This window comes from Tiliqua scincoides, chromosome 13 (genome assembly GCF_035046505.1).
Source record: "Tiliqua scincoides isolate rTilSci1 chromosome 13, rTilSci1.hap2, whole genome shotgun sequence".
NCBI classification, from domain to species: Eukaryota; Metazoa; Chordata; class Lepidosauria; order Squamata; family Scincidae; genus Tiliqua; species Tiliqua scincoides.
Genome location: NC_089833.1, coordinates 12,017,384 through 12,034,673, shown reverse-complemented (window position 1 = coordinate 12,034,673; position 17,290 = coordinate 12,017,384). Strand labels below are relative to the sequence as shown.

Here is a 17,290-nt window from a genome sequence, read left to right as displayed (position 1 = left end):
CACTCTGGATGTCTTCCTTGACCACCATCGGCACTTACAGTGACGGCTGTTTTTTGTTGGAAAGAGGACATGCAGGCTGGTCCAGGGACGTGTCTCTGCCTGTGAGGTGGGGTGACTTGCTAGCTGTGCTCCAACCATGAGACCAGTGCTCTTGGTCATTGCTACCTCACCATCAGTTGATAAGGTTCCTTTAGTTTCTTGCTCTGTTCTTTCAGTGTCAGGTTTATACAGTTCTGCCTCAAGCTGTGGTGCATCCAGAAAACTGGGAGTGATCTGCTCCTGGGGGATTCTTACCTGTTCTGCTCATTTCACACCTGCCCTTGAGGGGGTTATCTCCTTTAGACAGGAGGAGATACCCTCCCTGATCCTCTCCTTCCACCAAGCAGAGGAAACCTCTCTGGGCACTGTAAAAGGGCTGTCCAGTGTGGAGACAAGGAACGAGCCACGAAGCAGGGGTGGGTTTGGAAGCCTTGAAATGTTGGGGTTTTGTTCTGTTCTGGTTAAAAGTGGCTGCTCTGGGAAAATGTGTCTATGTTGGTGGTGTTGTGTTTGCTTCCAGAATGGTGTTTTTTCTGGAGGACGTGATGGCTTGTACCAAGTGCCTGTTGGAGGTGATTGCTGGCTGGCTACTGCGACACTTAATTGGAGCCATTTTGATCTCCCTTCCTGCTCTTGCAGTCTTCTCGCACTTTACCTCTGAGTTTGAAACCAACATCTATGTAAGTTTTGCTGTGCTGGATGTTGTGACCTAACAAGCAGAACCAGAGGCCCATCCAATCCAGCATCCCGTTTCCCACATTGGCCTGTAGGTTGCCTGTGGGAAGTCCATGAGAGGGGGGGAGACAGAGAGAGAGGCAGGCATCTTTTGTAGAACGTTAGCGTTGGAAGGGATGTTAGCATCCAGGCAACTGCAGCATCCCTTACAGGTGGCCTTCTAGTTCCCGGGGGGGGGGAGGGGTCGAAATCTACGGGGGGGAGATTTTGCCTAGACCTGAGGAGAACCTCCGATGCGGAAGGGCCTGCAGCTGCCCCAGTGCCAGGCAGCTCTTGCAGTTAAGAAATGCTTCCTCAGGTCTAGCTGAAAGTTTCCAGTTCATTGGTTCTAGCCCTGTCCTCAGGGGTCACAGGCCTCCTCTTCTTCCCCAGATCCTTCCTCAGTCTTCCCCCAGCCTGAACACACTGCGTTCTTCGTTTCTCCTAGGACTTGGTGCCCAGCTCCCTCAGCATCCTAACTGCCCTCTTCTGATCCCGCTCCAGCTGATCAGTGGTGTTCTTAAGATGTGGTGCCCAAAAGTGGACACAGGGTTCCAGGCGAGGTTTTGCTTGTGCAGTGTAGAGCAGAACCAGAACTGCACCTGCTCTGGACTCTGTGCCTCTGGGCGTTCAGCCCAGCAGTGCACTTGCTTTTTGAGGACTTGCATTCTGGGGTTGACTCGCATTCAGCTGGTGGTTCACAAAAACACTAGGGTTTCTTCTGTGCACTGCTGCCAAGCCAGGTTTCCCCCATCCTGCACTTGTGCCTCTGACTGTTTTGTTCCTATGTGCGGGACTCCATATTTGTCTCTGTAGCACTTCATTTTGTTTTCAAGGCCTGTCGCTGGAGTTCATTTGCTTTTATCAAGAAAAGCATTCCAGATCATTATGAATCATGAATCCCATCCACTCTTTCAAGGTGTTGGCTGCCCCCAACCGATTGGTGTCATCTGCACACATGATCAGCATCCCCTCCACCCCTTTATTCAAGTCATTTTGAAAAATGTTGAACAGCATGGTGTCCAAGATGGAGCCCTGTGGCACACCACTCCATGCCTCACTCCAAGTTGACGTGGAACCATTCAGCAATGCACTCAGAACAGTAGTTCAAACGGTGGCTTTGAACCCACCCAATAGTAGGACCATCCAGCCCGCATGCTGTCATTTTATCCATGGGAGACTTTGCTGAATGCTTTGCTGAAATCCAGGTGCGCTCTGTCCGCCTTGTTCCCATGCTGTGCCAGACTAGTGACTCCACCAAAGGAGATGAGACTAGTCTGGAATGACCTGTCCTTGGCAAAGACATGCTGACTCCTAGACACTACCCCATTGTTTTCTCAGACATTTTGTTTAATAATCTGTTTCTGGGTGTTGCTTAGACTGATTGGTGTGTGATTTCTCTGATTGTCTTGTTAGCGATCTGTCATCTTCTCCAGTCCTCTCCTGCCATTGCTCCCTCAAAGACAGGCTGCCACTGAGTCCGGAAGCCATGCATTGTTGTCATGACTAGTGGTTATTGAGGGACCTCTCTTCCACGGATGTTCCCAAACTCATAGTTTGCTCTCCCCACAGAGGATCAATATGAAGAACCGTCTTTGAATGGGGCTTTCTTGTCCTAGCCTCAGTTATCCTAAACTTTTTTAGCACCTCGGAATGGATTTGTCATCCGACTGCTGGATGTTTCCCAGTAGCAGCAAGCAGGAGGTGGTGGGGAGACCGAGCAGAGACATAAAGCACTCTGCATCCAAACCTGGCTTCCTCCCATCTTGGGCAACAGCAATGCTTTCTTTCCGAATAAGCAGTGGAGCAGCGTTCAGTGCATTGACGATGCTGTGGCCAAACAGACATTGAAAGAGAGCTGAAGCCTGTTGGCAATGCTGTGAGCCTGTTTGTGAATCTGAGGGTCCCAGTCTGGCTGCAGTGTTGACATCCTGCTACAGCACAAATATGTCTGTTGCTCCCTTTCTCCTTGCACTAGGATTAGTGCAAAAAGCATTTAAAAAATTGGGGGTGGTTCAGGCATGGATTTCCTGTGGCAGCCACTGGGGGAATATTAAGCCTTTCTTACTGAAACACTCCACACCCACTCTGCCTTAAAGTGACAAAAGATAGCCCGACACACTTCCAAGATCTTATTTTTGCACTCTGCTCCAGCGTCTGCAAAAACAGGACTCTGAGAAGCTGTAGTTTGATGGTGCCCTAATAAACTTGTCTAGTTAGTGGGGGCAGAATTCTGTGTTGGCTGCCTCTTTGTCTACTTGGATCACAATGCAGAGCTGGGTGCAGCCATTACTAGCTTCCAAGGGGCTTGGCAAAAGCCCCCAACTACTATCTCTGCCCTTCTGTTTGCCAGCTTGTAAGTGTCTGTTTGTATAGGTGGGGAACTCCTGGAAATATGGGTTCTCTCTTGGGCAGACCAATATATTTTCCTCCTGGATATTTTGAAAAATTGAAATAAATGCAGTGGTACTACTGTACTAAATTTCTTTTTGAGGAATTGAGATACATCACATAACTTGGCACTTCCCTTGTTTCATATACAGTATTTATGACATGTAAAAACTTGGGGGTATGGAATTCTATGGCAGGGGATGGAGGAGAGGTAGTAGTGATGCTTTTGGGAGGCCCTCTTGCTTATTGAGTCTTGACTATTGTGTTGACCTTGGGATGAACTGAAAGCTAGTAATATGCAAATGTTTCTGAGGTAGTTTTCTCCATATTAATGGTTGATAATGGTGTTTCAGACAACTGACTGCTGTCTTTCTGTGTGGCAGTATACGATGTTCATGTGTTCTGCAATCCTGATCACCATTGTCCAGTACTGTAACTTCTGCCAACTCAGCTCTTGGATGAGATCATCTCTGGCGACTCTTGTAGGAGGTGTCCTGCTTATCTTGCTCTATGTGCCACTCTGCCCTGACAGGTGAGCCTCACAGAATGTTGCTTGACTTGAGTGTGGTACAACCAGTGACTGCTTGTTGCTCCAAGTTTGGGAAAGTGCCCTCCTTTGGCTGGAGGAGTTGTCCTGGACAGCATCCGTAACCAGATCGGGCAAAATAGTACTGTTTCTGACCCATCTCTATTCTACCTGGAAGCAGATTCTCCAGCTGTTGTGGTTCAGTTGAGGACCCACCACCTGAATCAGCAGGTGTTGTCCTTGAAATCTTGTCCTGGAATGTCTTCAGACCTTGGGGAAGAGGGCCAGCAAATTGGGTTTGGAGGGTGGCAACCATGGGGAATTCACATTTTCCAGTTTGAAATGACTTCTGAAGTCCTAAGAGGCTACTCTGATTTTGTTTGGTGCTTTTGTTAATGGATTCTCTGTTCTGGTTTCAGCTCCTTACAGAAATCTTACCTTGATTCCGCCCAGAACACTAAGTAAGCATGAACGTATATTGGCCTTCCTGAAATCTCTAGTTATTACTGGGCCAGGTAGCCTGCTACTTACAGACTTACATCAGCTGGCAGTGTTCTCAGATCTCCTTTGCAACCACAAGACTTAAGCATTTGCTTTTTTTCCTCCTCATCACCATTAGTTGAAAGGTGACATTCACCAAGACTATGGAGAAAAGTGAGGTTTCTGCATGAGAGGTCTTGTGGCATGATGCTTGCAGCCAAGTGAGATTTCTAACTGCAGACAGACCTTCCCTGGATCTGAGGTTTTGGTGTCCTCATGAATCATCAGAGTGCTGTGTGAAATTAGAGAGCATACAGCGGGAAATCATGCCCAGTTCTTACAAGGTGTATTCTAATCCCTGCAGGGCAGGCAGTTTGTGCATGTTACAGATGCTCTTGACCGTCTTTTTCCCTGGGGACCATAGTTTCCTGTGTTGTGTAGGAAAGGTGTTGTACAAATGGACTCAGAGGCAGCAAAGAGCATGAGGCTCATGGCTGTCAAGACCGAAAGGATTTCCTGATATGGTGATTGGGGGTCCATTAGTCCTTTTTTCTCATGTTTAGTTTGTCAAGTAATGGCAGTAGTTACTGCTATGGAAAATGTCCTATACGTGTATCTTTGTGTTTCTGTTTCAGCTTCACAAGAGTTCCCAACTTTGGTTCTCTTCAGAATTTCAGGTAAACACAAATACCATTTCCTGATGTGTCTTGTTACTTCCAGTTTGTCAGGGGCCTTAATGGAGTGCCACAGCATGCCTTTTAAAAAACATTTTGAGGATTATTCAAGCTGTAGCATTTTTTGGACAAAGAGCCCTATATGTCCAAAGGGCACTTGTGTGGATGCATGCACACTTGCATAATTTGGGTGGTGAGTCCACTATGAAGCTGCAGTTGCCCTCTTTGTGGTCAGGCACTCAACTGTCCTTGCAGAATCCGTTTCAGAAACCACAGGTTCTTCCTGTTGTGAGCCAAACCTGGTTGTGTAGAGTGGGGATTGGCTGGCCTGGGTTGTAATGTAAAGGCACTTATGGCTGTCCTGACCCCAGCTGTGTTCAGAATTGGAGTGGACACAGCTGGCTTTTTAGAAAAGCACTAAATAAGTCTGCTAGATGTCTGAACATTGCTTTTAAAAAAAAAGAAGCTAGGCCAGTGTTGCATCTGGAGCTGTGATGCGTGTGCTGCAAGTGTGTGCTTCTCTTCTGTATACAAGCTTGATCATCGTTTGTCTTTAGTGTTTTCATCTCTTCAACACTAATCTGACAGCATAAAGATGCTTACGTACAAGCAGCATCCATGTTCTTAGGACTTGAAGTGACAGAAACACAAATGTAGATCAAGCTCTTGCATGAATCATAAACTCAGTTAAGTATGAAATCGTTCTGTGTTTGGTTTTGTGTTAATTTTTTCTTACCTCTGGGTTTCAGCTCCACAGAACTGCCCCATCTTGATTCAGAACAAAACTACAGGTAAGAATTACCATGCGGTACCCATTCTGAGCGATGGTCCCTTTGGGTTTTGACATACGCTTTTTGAAAAAGAAGCAGTGACTTGGTTATATTGGTGAAATATGAGCAGAGTGGAGAGCATTCCAGAGTGTGAAGTGCCAGATGTAGGTTCCAGAGGAAGGCAGGGCCCAGGAGACGTGCCAGTCAGGGCTCCAAGGCCAAAAACACCTTCCAGATCTCCAAAGCTGCTCTCTGGCTTCTGAGACCTAAAGAGACTCTGCCCACATCCACTTTGTGGCCACAAGGGGCTTGACTAGCAAGACTCAGGATGTGAAAATCTGTGCTGGGTGTCCAGTCCTCTGTGACTACAGACACATACAGTGCTGTTAGCCTGCAGGGTACAGTAAGGATGTGAAATACTTTCTTAGAAATGCCATTTTTATTGACAGCGTCGTGCATCTTTTCTTTCTCTGGTTTTCCTCCAGCTTCACGGAGAATCCGTGCAACAGGACAGCGTCTGATGGCTTCAGAAGGCCAGCAGACTTGATTGGCCATGAAGTGATTCTAGGTGTCTTCCTTCTGCTCCTTTTGGTTTGGTTCCTCAATCGGGAGTTTGAAGTCAGTTACCGCCTCCATTACCATGGAGATGTGGAAGCTGACCTCCACCGCACCAAAATCCAGAGCATGCGGGACCAGGCGGACTGGCTGCTGCGGAACATCATTCCCTATCACGTGGCAGAGCAGCTGAAGGTTTCCCAGAGCTACTCCAAGAACCATGACAGTGGTGGGGTGATCTTTGCTAGCATTGTCAACTTTAGCGAGTTCTACGAGGAGAATTACGAGGGCGGCAAGGAGTGTTACCGGGTCCTGAACGAGCTGATTGGGGACTTTGACGAGCTGCTAAGCAAGCCAGACTACAGCAGTATTGAGAAGATCAAGACCATTGGGGCCACGTACATGGCTGCCTCGGGGCTGAACACCTCCCAGTGCCGGGACGGCAACAGCCCGCATGGCCACTTGCAGGCCCTCTTTGAGTTTGCCAAAGAAATGATGCGGGTGGTGGACGACTTCAACAGCAACATGCTGTGGTTCAACTTCCGGCTGAGGGTGGGCTTCAACCATGGCCCCCTGACCGCTGGCGTCATTGGCACCACCAAGCTCCTGTATGACATCTGGGGCGACACTGTGAACATCGCCAGCAGAATGGACACCACAGGGGTGGAGTGCCGCATCCAGGTGAGTGAGGAGAGCTACCGCATCCTTCACAAGATGGGATATGACTTTGACTACAGGGGGACGGTCAACGTGAAGGGCAAGGGTCAGATGAAGACCTACCTTTACCCCAAGTGCATGGACAGCGGGGTAGTTCCCCACCACCAGTTGTCCATATCTCCAGACATCCGTGTTCAAGTGGATGGCAGCATTGGGCGGTCTCCCACAGATGAGCTAGCCGGCCTGGTGCCTTCTTCGGTGCAGATTGTGGACAGAGTGCCCCACACTTCGGGCCACACTGTGGAGCTCAAGGATGGGCTGCCATGTTTCCAGACACTGCCAAAGGAGCCGGCCAGGTCAGAGGAGCGGCACCAGTTTGGCAAGGCTGGGGAGAAAAATGACTGTGAGGAAGAGGGGTCTGAGGATGCCAATGAGCTGACCAAGCTGAACAACTCTAGGAGCGTATGATGCCCTGGAGAGCAGCCTGGTAAGAGCTGCCTACAGGAAGACGGACGCTCCTGCTGAGGGAGGGGCAGGAAACGGCCTGGCCATGTTGCAGCCAATTCTCCTGGCAACAGAGTCTCTGAGTGGATCACAGCCATGTGGGGCTTTTGCTCCCTCCCCCCCCCCCCACACTCCCAGCTCCCCTTGGCAGCAGTCTTTCAGCTGAGAGGAGACATCAAGTGCCTTCCGGTAGACTCTGCTGGACTCCCTGTCTTAGGTACAGAGGCACAAAGTCAAGCCACAGGGTGGGAATCTGAATACATACAAAGGACAAGCCAGCCGTGGTTATATCATTTTTGTTTCTCACCAACACTACTTTTATGTTTCTGTTTTGGCTATTGCAGCTGGGGGGGGGGAATATATTATTATATATATAATGTTAAGCTTTTTGTATGTAAACAGACAAATACACGTGTTCCCTGCCTTCTGCAACTGACATGAAGAGCAAGCAAGAGGAGACTGCCTGAGGCAGGGCGATGGGGAAGATGGCAGATGTGCAGGCTGGGGGAGGGAGGATCAAGCAGTTCAGCGATGGTGCCAAGCAACAGACAGGTTCCCAACCTGAGTACCATGATTGTTCTCAAGTGCCATGGTGTGTTCTAGGCTGTGTGACTAGGCGTTTGCCGGGTAAGCCCCATTGCTGCATAGGATCCGGCGCCAGCTGGACTAGACTGTTCCCGCAGTGAAAGCATAGCCCGTCTTCACCTCGGGTCTTCTACTCTTGGCTTCCAACAGGAGTGAGCTTTTGGATGGAACTGGCTTTTCTGCATTGGGTCTGACCTAAGAGAGAACTTAATAAATGAGTTGGGACTATTTCTCCCTTTTCTTTCCCTCCTCCATAATCCTCTGTGTGTGTGTGTGTGTGCGTGCATGCGTGTGTGCGTGTTGACTGTGTTTGCTGAATTCCAAAAGCCCATCCAAGTGTGTGTCTCAGCAAAGTCTTTCCCTCAGTAGAGCCAGCGAAAACCCCCAAGCCCAGAAGCCTGCCCCTTGCAGTGTTTGGTTGCATATTTTGTTTTTACTGTGTGTGTTTTTTTCTCAGTGGCAGGACTCAGAATGCCCAGCAGAGTCCAAGACAAGAAAAAGGCTTCAGGGCCATGAACAGGCAGGCAGGCAGGCAGGCAGCTAGGGGGGCACAGTCAGAACATGAACAGGAAGCAGGACAATCCTGCTTCTGGTTGACCTTTGCTTAATCTCCCGAGTGTGCAGGTTGCCTGCCTGCTTGTCATGTTGCTCTTGCAGTGGCTGGAAAGGCAAAAAACAGGCCCATTAAAGAAAGTGGAAGGTAATGGGTGTGGGAGGGGCAGATCATAGTACTTCCAGGGTCCTCTTTTGTCCCTGGTTTCTGTGTCCTTGGGGGTGGGGCTGGAACATACCCCTGCAAATATGGGGATGGGGACATCTGTACTTGGATTGGAGTAAGGGAGGGAGAGCGCCCCTGCTCTTCATCCTGCACCATCTCCTGTACAGTTTTCATCGCTCCACTGAGAAGACTGCTTTTCTCTTGTTGTATCTTCCAACCTTTGGGGCCAGCTGGCTAACCAGAACCCCTCACAGGCTTGTAGCTTCTGTTCGGAGGTTGCCCTGCTCATCATCCCGAGTTGGAATGTGAACCCCTTTTTGGCTTAGGTGTGAAGTGGTAAAAGGGCCTTGGCTGGAGGCCTCCCCCTGCCTCAGCTTCATCACCACGAAACTGAGCAGCAGATGTTACTTTGGAGCAGAATTCCTAGTGCACTACTTATGTGCTTGGGTGATGGTGGGAGGCTGCTCACTTTTCCCATGTAGACTTTGGTTACTGAGTCCCAGTCTGGTCTGCTACCCTTCCTGTTGAAGGACGCCATAGCACGCTTCTCCAACAGTCACAGCCTTCTTTCTGTCCCCAGTACCAGACTTTGCTGGGGCAGTAAGCCGAAGCACATCTGGAACTAGCTCCAGCACTGTGACATGGTGTACTTGCTCTTGGCTGAGATGGCGCTCAGATGTCTGGCTTCTGCTCTGGCTGCTGTTGCTTCCTCAGGACCCAGACACGGTGCTCTTCAAGCCTGGCCTGGCCTGGCCCCGCTGCCAACTGCTGGCTTTCCAGCCAAAAGGCCAGTGGGGGAGGGAGACACTGTCCGGTGGTGCACAGCACCGTCTTTGCACCTTCAGTTGGCTGACTCTTGGGCAGTGGGCTTCCCCGGGACAGGACTGGGACACTGCTTGCATGTGGTGCGAGGCTCACCACGTCCAGAGCCTGCCCATGTTGCTTTCCCCTGAGACTGCAACACAGGCGGCACCTGAAAAGCCTGTGCACGCACAAGTGAAATGGATCGAATGAAGTGAAATGCAGCTTGTGTTGCGTAGTTGTTCCAGACAGCTTTGGGGGGGGGGGGCTGCAACTTCAATGCCCTCCAGCATTTTGGATGAGGAAAAAGCTGCTGGGGACACCTGGTGGGAAACAAGGCTGTTTCTTGTGCCTCAAGTGCTACCTGCAGGGAGGTTGAGCAGGACCAGCTGGTGCTGTTACGGAGGGCTTGCTGCAGAGGGGGCGTCAGGAACCTGTTCAGGGCTCTGAATGGAAGGAGTGGTGGAGTCACAGCAAAGCGGACTGATGCAGGTCAGGACCGAGAGTGGGAAGAGGAAGATGCTGAAGCCAGAGCGGCTAGCATGGGCTATGCGTGTGTCCATGGCTTCCTTCCCAGCTCCAGGTTCCCTTCAGCGGGTGCCTTCAGGCAGGCCTCCCTCACAAGCTGCTGGCCCAGCTGCGCCCCATGAACTCTGCACTGTCAGGCGGGATACAGTGAGTGACAGGAGGCTGCCTCTGGCCTGTCCAGCGTTCCTTCCTTCTGTGGTGCTGAAAGGCAGAACCAGCAGGGCAGGTTCACTTGCTCAGAGCCTGAGAACCGGAAGGCCTTGTGGGGCTCCACCTGACCTGGGCTTCAGCCAGCACCAGCTTCCAGTGCAGAGGCCCCTGTGCTGCTGACTTTGGCCCTGGCCCCCCCAGACCCCCCAGCTGGCTGTGGGAGGTGGTGCCTGAGACACCCGTTCCCCACCCCCTCCCAGGCTGGCAGTCCACCCACCCCCACCTACAGGCACCACTGACGGCTCTTCAAGGGCTCCAGGTAGACCCTGCCAGAGGGAGGGGACCCGGGAGAGCCTTCTGCGCCCCTCCCCCGCCGCCCAGACGGCCCCAGCCAGGTACAGGAGGCGCCTGCCAGAGGCTGCGCTTGAGTGCCTGCAGTACGGCGCTGCGGGGCAGGCAGAGGCGTGCCCTGGACGTGGCCCACGGGCAGGCACCCCCCTCCCGCGGCGTCCCACCTCTGCTGCCCGGGCTCTCCCGTCCCCCAGGCGGCAGGCGGGGCAGGGCAGGAGCCGCTCCTATATAAGGGCAGCTCGTTTTCCGACGGCACCGGAGTCCCGGGACAGCCAAGAAGCCGCTGACCGTCGACTGGCAGCCATGGAAACAGAGAGGGTCTTGGAGATGTGAGTCTCCCCGCCTGCCCATCCCGGGGCCCCTCTAGCGGGGGGGGGGGAACCCTGCCCGACCCGACCCCCCCCCCCCAACTCCTCCAGCTCTCCAGGCTCTTGACGGTCTACCCCGCATTAAGGGCTTTCTGGAAGTCCTACATGTCCGAGATCGAGCGCGAGTACCAGATGATCAGGGCTGCGCTGACTCAGGGCGTGAACGACCTGGACGACATCACCGCGGGGCTGCGCGACTTGCAGGCGGACGACTTCGGGGTGAGTCGCCCTCCAGCGGGGGGGCGGGGGAGACCCAGGCCCGGAGCCCGCGCCCCGTCGGTCCTGCTCCGGCCCTGACGCCCCTCCTCCTCCTCTTTCCCCGCAGAAAGAGCGCCTCGGGCGTGCTGGGGAGCCCGGCCGCCCCCAGGGGGGCCCCGTCCAGCCGGAGGTGCTCCGCTCCCAATACCGGTTCCCGGGCCTCCTGCTGCCTGGCCGGGACCGCTGGATCCCCTTCGCCCTGGAAGGTGCTGCCTGGAAAATGGCTCTGTGGGGCGAGGGGGGCTGGAATGGGGGGCCTTCCTCCAGCCAGGATCCTAGTGGTGTGGGGGCGACTATGTTTGCAAGGGGGGCAGTGATGTCAGGGATCTATGAAGGGATAAGTCTGGAGAAACACCAAATACCTGAAACTCCCCAAATTTCATGGAAAGAAAATAAGGTGGGGTTTCTTTTGGAAGGATGCATTCATTGGCTGTAAAGCAATTTGCATAGAATAAATGCTTCTCTGCATGCCCTGGAAAATGTATTGCCTACATATTTCTTTCATTTACACACCCTTGCAATATACAGGCTTGCAACCCTGTAAAAGTAAAACATATCACTGTGATGCAGGTAGCATTTATTTGTATTGAAAGTGCCTATCTAGCACCTATATAGTGCCTATCTAGCACCTATCGAACACCTATATAGAACCTAACACGTAAATAATGCCTTTCTAGTGCTTATGCCACACCTATATAGCACCTAACACCTATTTAACACCTATTTAGCACCTATAGTGCACCTATATAATGCCTATCTAGCACCTATCTAGCACTTAACTAGCACATATATAGCGCCTATCTGGTGCCTATTTAACACCTATTTAGCAACCATATAGTACCTAACTAGCACCTATGTAGTGCCTTTCTAGCACCTATGTAGTGCCCATCTTTGTATTGTATTGGCAACCTTCAGTCTCGAAAGACTATGGTATCGCGCTCTGAAAGGTGGTTCTGGCACAGCGTCTAGTGTGGCTGTAAAGGCCAATCCGGGAGTGACAATCCCTTCCACACCGGGAGCAAGTGCAGTCTGTCCCTGGTCTGTCTCCCTGGCTATGGGCCTTCCTTCTTTGCCTCTTAGCCTCACCTATTTAAAGTCTATACAGCGCCTATTTAACACCTATTTAGCGCCTATCTAGCACCTATCTGTCAGCTAAATAGCACCTATGAAATGCCTAGCGCCTATCTAGCACCTATATAACATGTGTCGATGACACGTTGCTGATGCATTGATACATATTAAAATAAAATTTATTTACTTTACATCAAAGCAAGAGGAAAGATATGCTAGTCAAATACAGTAATGCTATCGGAACACTAGTTTTTTTTTATGATATTCATTACTTTTAAAAAGCAAAGTAAGGAAGATTTGAATGTATTGAATCTACCTGGATGAGCTGAATCCTCCCAGCTTTCTGAGTTGAATCTCCTTAGAACCAGGCGTGGATCTAGGCGTGGATCCGTGTCTGTATTTGGGCCATGAGCACTACCTTCAGAGCTCAAGACAACCAGGCAGGTAGACCTGGGCTCTCAACTTGGATCAGAACCAAGGCAAGAACCTTGGATCAGAACCAAAGGCAAGAACCAGCTGGGTAGACCTGGGCTCCCACTTGAGCTTATCACTTCTGTGGACATTTGCTGGGCAGGCAGACCTGGATCTGGGCTCCCAGCTGGATTGGAGGCCAGGTCTACCTGCTTGGGTAGACCTGGGCTCCTGTTTGAGCTTATGGCCTACATGAGAAGAGCCCCGCTGAATCAGGCCAAAGGCCCGTCTAGTCCAGCTTCCTGTATCTCACTGCGGCCCACCAAATGCTTCAGGGAGCACAAAAGACAGCAAGACACAACCTGCATCCTGGTGTCCTCTTCTATAATCAGGAGCTTCCACAGACCTATCATGACTTGCAACCTGTGATGGACTTTCCTCCAGAAATTTGTCCAATCCCCTCTTAAAGGCATCTCAGTTGCCATCGCCACTTCCTGTCGCAAGGAGTTCCACAGACTAATTACACACTGTGTAAAGAAATATTTTCTTTTGTCTGTCCTAACTCTCCCAACACTCAATTTCAGTGGCTGTCCCCTGGTTCTGGTGTTATGTGAGAGGGAAAAGAACATCTCTCTAGCCACCCCTTGCATAATTTTATATGTCTCAGTCATGTTCCCCCTCAGGCCTTTGTGGCTATTTACTGGATGGGTAGACCTGGGCTCCCATTCCAGCCAATCTCCTTGACAGCCGCCCAGTGGGTGTTCCCCTGACACCTGATTTGCTCTCCATCCTGGCGGGCGCCCTTCCCTGCTGGCAGGACAGTTGGGGGGGTATGCACCCATGGCCTCCCCTGGATCCGCCCCTGCATAGAACCTTTCCCACACTCAAGTTCTTGGTTCTCTTTAGCTCAAATGCTTTCCATGTTTTCTCCCACCAGATAAAGGGTCTCCCCAGCCCCCAAGCAGCAGCCATTAATTTTAAAAGTACATCTGAAAGGCAAGGACCTGCCCCCATGATTTCTCCAAACAGAAACATTTCTCCCTGCCCCCTCCCCACAGCAGTACCATTACAGTAATTAGCATGTTCCACAGTAGAAGAAACAGCACCCTCCCTTCCCCCAGCCAGTACAAGGAGAAATCTCTCCCAACCTTCTTGTAGCTGCTCTTGACCAGCCCATGTGCTCTGGATGGGGCAGGGTGACCAGAGGTCATAACTTCCAAGGCACCCCCCAGGACCCTGCTCTATTCACTCTACACACATGCACTCTCTCTCTCCTCCCCAATCCCTGCCAGAAGCACCTTCTTGTGCACAAGAAATGTGGCAAAAAGGGCTTCAAATCACTCCCAGCTGACGCCAGATTAGAGGACAGGTTTGGAAAAAATGTTAGGGGGGGCAAAGTGCTGGCTCAGGGGGGCAAAACTCCCCTGGCCCCCCACTAGCTATGGCCCTGCTTCCTAGTCCCAAAGGCCGCAGGACATCTCCCTCTCCAACCTCCCCCCCCTTCCAGGAAGAGAGCTGCCCACCCTTCTGTCCTCAGCCCCATCTGTGCCCCCCCTGCTTCATACACACCAGGTGGAGGGCCGCCCTCTGCAGGGGGGAGGTGGGGAGAGAATTGAGCTCAGAGCCCAATCCTGTACATGTCTACTCAGAAGTAAGTCCCATTGTGCTCAATGGAGCTTACTCCCAGGAAAGTGTGGCTAGGGTGGCAGCCTTGGAGTCCAGCCCTATACATATCTACTCAGAAGTAAGTCCCATTAGAGTCAATGGGGCTTACTCCCAGGAAAGTGTGGCTAGGGTGGCAGCCTTAGAGTCAAGCCCTATGCATGTCTACTCAGAAGTTGACCATTGAAAGGTCAACAGGCATGTGGCTGCAGGGGATTGGGAATCTGTGGCTATTATGGATCTGGACTTTCAGAAGGCTTTTGACATGGTCTGCAACAAAGGCTACTGAGGAAACTTCACAGCAAGGGAATTAGAGGGCAGGCCTTCTCCTGGATTGGTAACTAGTTGAGGACAATTCTCACAGTGGAGGGAGGTGAAAAGCGGTGTGCCCCAAGGATCTGTCCTGGGACTTGTGCTTTCCATAAATGACCTGGAGACAGGGCTAAGCAGCGAGGTGGCCAACTTCACAGACTACACCAAACTTTTCCGAGTTTTGAAGATCAGAAGAGACTGAGAAGAGCTCCAGAAAGATCTCTCCAAACTGGAAGAAAATGGGCAGCAAAATGGCAGGTGTGTTTCGGTGTAGGTAAGTGTAAAGTCATGCACATTAGGGCAAAAAATCAAAGCTTCACATATAGGCTAACGCAGTGGTTGTCACACATTTAGCACCGGGACCCACTTTTTAGATTGAGACTCTGTCAGGACCCACCGGAAGTGTCCTGTCCTGACCGGAAGCAACATCAACAAGCAGGAACATTTTTAACAATCCTTGGCTGCAGTCCTACCCACACTTACCCAGGATTAAGTCCCATTTACTATCATTGTTCAAAGAATATACAGAGTAGCTTGTGAAAAGTACAGATCTGTAACATTTACCCAAATGCAGGCACATCCCCTGGTAGCACCCAGTCTAAGATACTAACAATAAAATATTGAAATGAATGGGGACCCACCTGAAACAGGATTGCGAGGATAAGGTGAATGGGGTGCAGCCCCCCAACTTGCTGCCTGAAGTGGCCACTTTGTTCTCCCTCCTGGACAGATCAGCCCCAACAGGACATGGCTATTTTTGACCAAACATACTGTCTGCCATCTTTAAATGAACAGTTTATATATGTCAACTCCCATATCAGTGTCATTGCTGGAGGCCCAGGGGCAGTTTGACACTGGGCCCCTTATGCTGTATGGGGTCATCTCACACACACACACACACACACACCCCAAGCTGGGTAATGGGTGTCAGTGCCTGCCTCCCTGCTGGCCAGTGGAAACATTCCCTAGAGGCCCTTTTGATGCGATGCCAGGCACAGTGTGGCATGAGCCTCTAGTAAACTTGCCACCACTACTACGGGTGAGATTTGGGCTTGGCCTGGCTAGGTGGCCCTCTGAGGTGCCTGGGTCCTCAGCCAGCACTCAACTGGGCAGATTCTTCTTTTCCATACCCTTCATAAGTACTGCAGCTGACAGAGGCAAATGCCATCCTAGTCCCTAAAGAGCTGTATAATAATTTCTGGACTGACAGTTTGCAGAGGAACAGCTGTGTTCATCTGTGGCAGCAAAAGACTGACCAACTCAGCACAGGCTTTGGAGGCCTGGCCTCTGGTGAGTTGGACTGTCCAGTCTGCGAAAGCCTGTGTTGAGATAACTGGTCAGTCTTTAAGATGCCACAAGACACTCTGGTTTCAAAACTGTAGTTCCTTCTTAGTGCCACAAGGGGTCTCTCTTCTCCAGCACTGCCTGCTAGAATCCCCACTGGTCCCATGCAGTGCATTAGAAATATTTGGGCTCACTGCACAAGACTGAGCCACAGGTACAAGTGGAGACTTGAATCATTGGAGAGCATCTTGTTAGAAGTGGTCTGGGGGCAAAACACCCTCAGCACAGCGACAATGTCCTGTCGCCGTCGCCCCCCACATGCCTTCTGCTCTGACTCACATCCCCGTATCCTGCAGTCTAATTATCTTCTTGTGGTTCTCACTTCAGGGAACTGCCAGCATTGCTATCACTTAAGCAGAAATTTCCCATTGGTGCATCTCCATCCTGGGAAAAAATGGATTCTGTCAATCTCATAGGCACCACCAGAGGGGAACAAGGTGGGTTGAGCCCCCTCCCCAAACAGGTAGCTGTTCCATCCCCCATCCCTCACCACTGCCCAATTTGTTGTTGAATCATAAATTGAACATTAAAGCAAGGATAAGACTAGATGTCACCCAGAATAACATGGGCTTCAGCCAGCACCAGCTTGGCAGTGCAGAGGCCCCTGTGCTGCTGACTTTGGCCCTGGCCCCCCCCAGACCCCCCAGCTGGCTGTGGGAGGTGGTGCCTGAGACACCCGTTCCCCACCCCCTCCCAGGCTGACAGTCCACCCACCCCCACCTACAGGCACCACTGACGGCTCTTCAAGGGCTCCAGGTAGACCCTGCCAGAGGGAGGGGACCCGGAAGGGAGAGCCTTCTGGCCCCCCCCCCCCCACCGCCCAGACGGCCCCAGCCAGGTACAGGAGGTGCCTGCCGGAGGCTGCGCTTGAGTGCCTGCAGTACGGCGCTGCGGGGCAAGCAGAGGCGTGCCCTGGACGTGGCCCACGGGCAGGCACCCCCCTCCCGCGGCGTCCCACCTCTGCTGCCCGGGCTCTCCCGTCCCGCAGGCGGGGTAGGGCAGGAGCCGCTCCAATATAAGGGCAGCTCGTTTTCCGACGGCACCGGAGTCCCGGGACAGCCAAGAAGCCGCTGACCGTCGAGTGGGAGCCATGGACGTAGAGAGGGACCTGGAGAAGTGAGTCTCCCCGCCTGCCCATCCCGGGGCCCCTCTAGCGGGGGGGGGGGGACCCGACCCGACCCGACCCGACCCCCAACTCCTCCTGCTCTCCAGGCTCTTGACGGTCTACCCCGCATTATCGGCCTTCTGGAAGTTCTGCTTGTCCGAGATCGATCGCCAGGACCAGAGGATGAGGGCCGCGCTGACTCAGGGCTTGAACGACCTGGACGACATCACCGCGGGGCTTCGCGACTTGCAGGCGGACGACTTCGGGGTGAGTCGCCCTCCTGCGGGGGCGGGGGCGGGGGAGACCCAGGCCCGGA

The 17,290-nt window shown here is 52.1% G+C and overlaps 1 protein-coding gene across 2 annotated transcripts in view; it reads left to right on the top strand.

The window, feature by feature from the left end:
* Positions 1-8,123, top strand: part of LOC136663726 (adenylate cyclase type 9-like) — a 28,674-nt gene extending 20,551 nt beyond the window's left edge. Inside the window, exons 7-12 of one of the 2 annotated variants that reach the window (XM_066640608.1) lie at positions 560-719; positions 3,528-3,676; positions 4,090-4,131; positions 4,786-4,827; positions 5,574-5,615; positions 6,080-8,123. In XM_066640608.1, the coding sequence (XP_066496705.1) occupies positions 560-719; positions 3,528-3,676; positions 4,090-4,131; positions 4,786-4,827; positions 5,574-5,615; positions 6,080-7,274 (1,630 nt within the window). In that variant the 3' untranslated portion in view covers positions 7,275-8,123. The remainder of the gene's footprint in view (positions 1-559; positions 720-3,527; positions 3,677-4,089; positions 4,132-4,785; positions 4,828-5,573; positions 5,616-6,079) is intronic. The other variant, XM_066640609.1, reaches the window with a different exon arrangement.
* Positions 8,124-17,290: the final 9,167 nt, after the last annotated feature.